At 43.6% G+C, this 3,604-nt stretch overlaps 1 protein-coding gene across 1 annotated transcript in view; it reads left to right on the top strand.

The window, feature by feature from the left end:
- The window catches only part of HEG1 (heart development protein with EGF-like domains 1), a 40,614-nt gene extending 37,027 nt beyond the window's left edge, over nucleotides 1–3,587 (top strand). Inside the window, exons 18-20 of the mRNA XM_009887311.1 lie at nucleotides 129–216; nucleotides 1,673–1,847; nucleotides 3,438–3,587. Coding sequence (XP_009885613.1) covers nucleotides 129–216; nucleotides 1,673–1,847; nucleotides 3,438–3,587 — 413 coding nt within the window. The remainder of the gene's footprint in view (nucleotides 1–128; nucleotides 217–1,672; nucleotides 1,848–3,437) is intronic.
- The last annotated feature ends 17 nt before the right edge of the window (nucleotides 3,588–3,604 follow it).

Raw genomic sequence — 3,604 nt, forward strand, 5'->3', positions numbered from 1 at the left:
GGCACAGAGGGAGGGAAGATGGGAAATAAACCATTAGTCCCTTTGCATGAGGACTGTGGATACGTTTACATTAGTATTTGCAACTACATCACTGTTTCTAAGTGAATCTCTGTCTTTCTTGTCTGTAGCATATCAGCTCATCACTGTGGTGATCGCGGCTGCAGGAGGGGGACTTCTGCTTATCATGGGCATAGCACTGATTGTCACCTGCTGCCGGTAGGTACCACCACCAGCCCCTGTTCATCTGTGGCATCCTCTCAGTGGATTACACCACACTTAGTGCTTCACATGTGAACCCTGAAAGACCAAAACATAGATGAAAACATAGGATAGCTAAGCAAGTCGATTAATCAGGGATACTGAAGTATTACATTGTGCTTTCATTTGGGGCATATCTTTTTTTTTTTTTTTTTCAAGCAACCAAGCTAAAAAATTCGATTCAGTGTCTCTTAAGGATGTACCTGGCAATCATGACCTCTAAGGATAGAGAGGCAAAGGAGTCCTTCCCACTCACAGGTGTGAGGCAACCAGGGAGCAGTGTCTAAAAAGCAAGCTCAGTAGAAAGCCAAAGTTCAGGCAACAAGAAGGGTTGCTGCCCTTTGCTTAATTGGTATTTGAGTGTATTTAAGGCTGTTTTCATTTCTCTTTATGGACAAGTCCTGCACATGCTCTCGCTTTGTGCGTCTCCCTCTCTGGTGCACACACGCATGTACGCACATAGTTCCCATACCAGCAGGTAGCTTCAGACTAGAGGCAAGATGTGCTGCCGAGGATGGTCTGCTTCATGATTTATATGTCATGAAAAGGGCTGCCTTGCAGTAACAACCTTTCCTCTCCTTTCCAGGCCCCAAATCTAGGATTTCAAAGCGCTCTGATTAAAGTTGGCAGCTGGGTTTATCAGTAACATAGACACGGCAGTGGTTTGGTTGGCACAGTGGTGTGCGCTTGTTCCCATGTGTTTTGAGCCAGGGGGATGCCAGCAATCCCCGGGCAAGAGGTATGATGGCCAGTACACCTCCAGGCCCCAGAGTGCAGATCTCTGGAGGGATGGGCTGATCTTCTCATGAGTCTTGGCCTTTGGCAGCGTATGTGACTTCCTGGAAGGTACTCTGCTTTGAACTGGAAGTGTTGCCGAAGTTCACTGATCCGACATGGTACTCATGTAGGGGCATTTGGTGTCATTCAGACTGGCAGCGTGCAGACCTTTCTTAGGAATTAACATAGTGCCTAGAAGTTAAGCACTTGGAGACTTGAATAGTATGAGGGCTGCCATGTGTTTTTATTTCTTCCTGGATTTCCGTGACTTTTCATTGACTCAGGTGAACACACATATTTTTGAGATACAATGGGCATAAGGTGGAACAGGAGAGGTTCAAACCTCTTTCACCAAGAGGACAGTAAGGCAGTGGAACAGGTTGCTCAGAGAAGTTATGCAATCTCCATTCTTGGAGATTTCAAATCCCACCAGATAATGCCTTGAGTAGTATGATCTGACGTCATATCTGATTTTGCCTCAGAGCAGAAGATTGGACTATTGCCCTTCTGAGGTTATTTTTGTTCCCAGTCAAGGTTTATAACATGAAGTAAATCTCCTGAGATTTACGTCAGAAATGCATATAAGATAGCAGGATAAGTTGTATGTTTTCACTTTCCTTCATTCTTTTATAAACAGGAAGAATAAAAATGATATAAGTAAACTCATTTTCAAGAGTGGAGATTTCCAGATGTCACCGTATGCTGAATATCCAAAGAACCCCCGGGCACAGGAGTGGGGCAGAGAAACCATCGAGATGCAAGAGAATGGAAGCACCAAGAACCTATTGCAGATGACAGATGTGTATTATTCGGTATCTATCTAACCCTTTGTTCCTAATACAGCAAAGACACATTCCTTTGGTTTTGGAAGGACAGATCCCTTTCCTGCAAAATAAAAGAGCAAATAAATGGTTTCCATAGACAGCAAGGTATTGGTAATCCTATGGGCTCCAGCTATTACATATGTGGTGAATATCACAAAGAGATGTCATTAGGAAGAGTGTTAAGGAAATGCCTAGGAACATTTTGGCAGATGCCTAAAAAGCCCAATCCTAGAGTAGAGAAGGAGAGTTAAAGGTTTTGGACAGGCTGCTAGGAATTCCTGTGGGTAGTTTTCTCCCTTCTGCACTCACTGACGATGCTGGAAGGTTGAGACCTCTGCCTGGGGAACTTCACCTCAAGATGGGAAGATGCTGGTCACTGAGGACCCCTTTTTTTCTTCTACTCCTGCAGCAGGAAGGGTGCATAAGGAGCATCCCTGCAGCTCTGGGGGAACAAGTGGTAGGGAGGAAGTGGTGGAGAAGTAATGGGTTGTGTAGGGCAGAGAAAGACACAAACATAACATATGCTGTCATGGTTGGGACCGTCTGATAATGTCGGTATCCAGAGTGGTGATGCTGTTGTATCATCTGTCACTAATCTACAGCAACATAGTGGATGTATTTAAGGTGTGCAGAAGTTACTCATGTGAGTGAAGGTTGCAGGATTTCAGCCAAATCACACATTCTGGACTCCCACTTTCCAGAGAAGAGAGCAGTACTTTTTTTCTGGCTTGTATTTTAAGTTTTCCCGTAAGCAAGTTTATTGGGTTGCACAGCATGAAGGGAAATAATCCTCCTTCCTGCTTCCAGTAAGCAGGAGAGATTTGAAAATGAAAATGCATTTCCTAAACATGCTTCAAGACTTTTATTATGCTGGGGACTAGAAAAGGGAGCTGTTTAGCAAGGAGTAGGTAATGAGGGCTTTGCGTGGATCTGCTCTGTAACAAATCAAACCAGACGGCTTGATGTTATTTACTGGGTGAAAGGATTGTACAGTCTTGGTCTTAGACATCAAAGTTCCTCAACCAAGTGTCCCCAGGAGATTTACTTAAGTAAGAGAAGGGAAGAGAAAGCAAGGTCAGATCACTTTGTATTTGACATATAATACAAGTGCCTGTTTTGGGAGAGTAGGCACCTACAGTTAATGTGGAGAGAAGTGCTCCCAGGTAATACTCAAAGCAGGAGTCTAACTTTGATTTTCTAGAAGCTTTTCCTTTAAGGATGGCTCTGGGACAGCATCCTTTTCATGAGAGTGTCAGTGCCTGAGCTCATCAGCACAATTCTCTTGGATTAAAAAAAAAACTGAGCACTTAGACCACACTTGGTGGAGTCAGGTAAACTTCAAGTCTGCTAACTGGCAAGATGTTGAAACTAGATTGCATCAGAATAATCCCTTCGGGCAATGCATAACTGCCACAGTAAAAATCATTCTAGGTTATAAAGATCATTAGCAATCACGTTGTTCCTTTGAGATACTGAAATAACTTCTGGGAAAGGTAGTGAGGCTGTGCCTGAAGGAGGATTTGAGTGTGAGAATAAGACCCTTTTTATTTAATTTTTTTTTTTTTTTTGCTAATACAGCCAACTGGACTGAGAAATCCTGAACTGGAAAGAAATGGACTTTATCCTCCCTACACTGGTTTGCCTGGATCTCGACATTCATGCATCTACCCCGGACAATACAATCCGTCCTTCATTAGTGATGAAACCAGAAGAAGAGACTATTTTTAGCAGGGAGTGGAGAGGGA

The sequence above is a fragment of the Charadrius vociferus genome, unplaced genomic scaffold (assembly GCF_000708025.1).
Source record: "Charadrius vociferus isolate BGI_N301 unplaced genomic scaffold, ASM70802v2 scaffold385, whole genome shotgun sequence".
NCBI lineage: Eukaryota > Metazoa > Chordata > Aves > Charadriiformes > Charadriidae > Charadrius > Charadrius vociferus.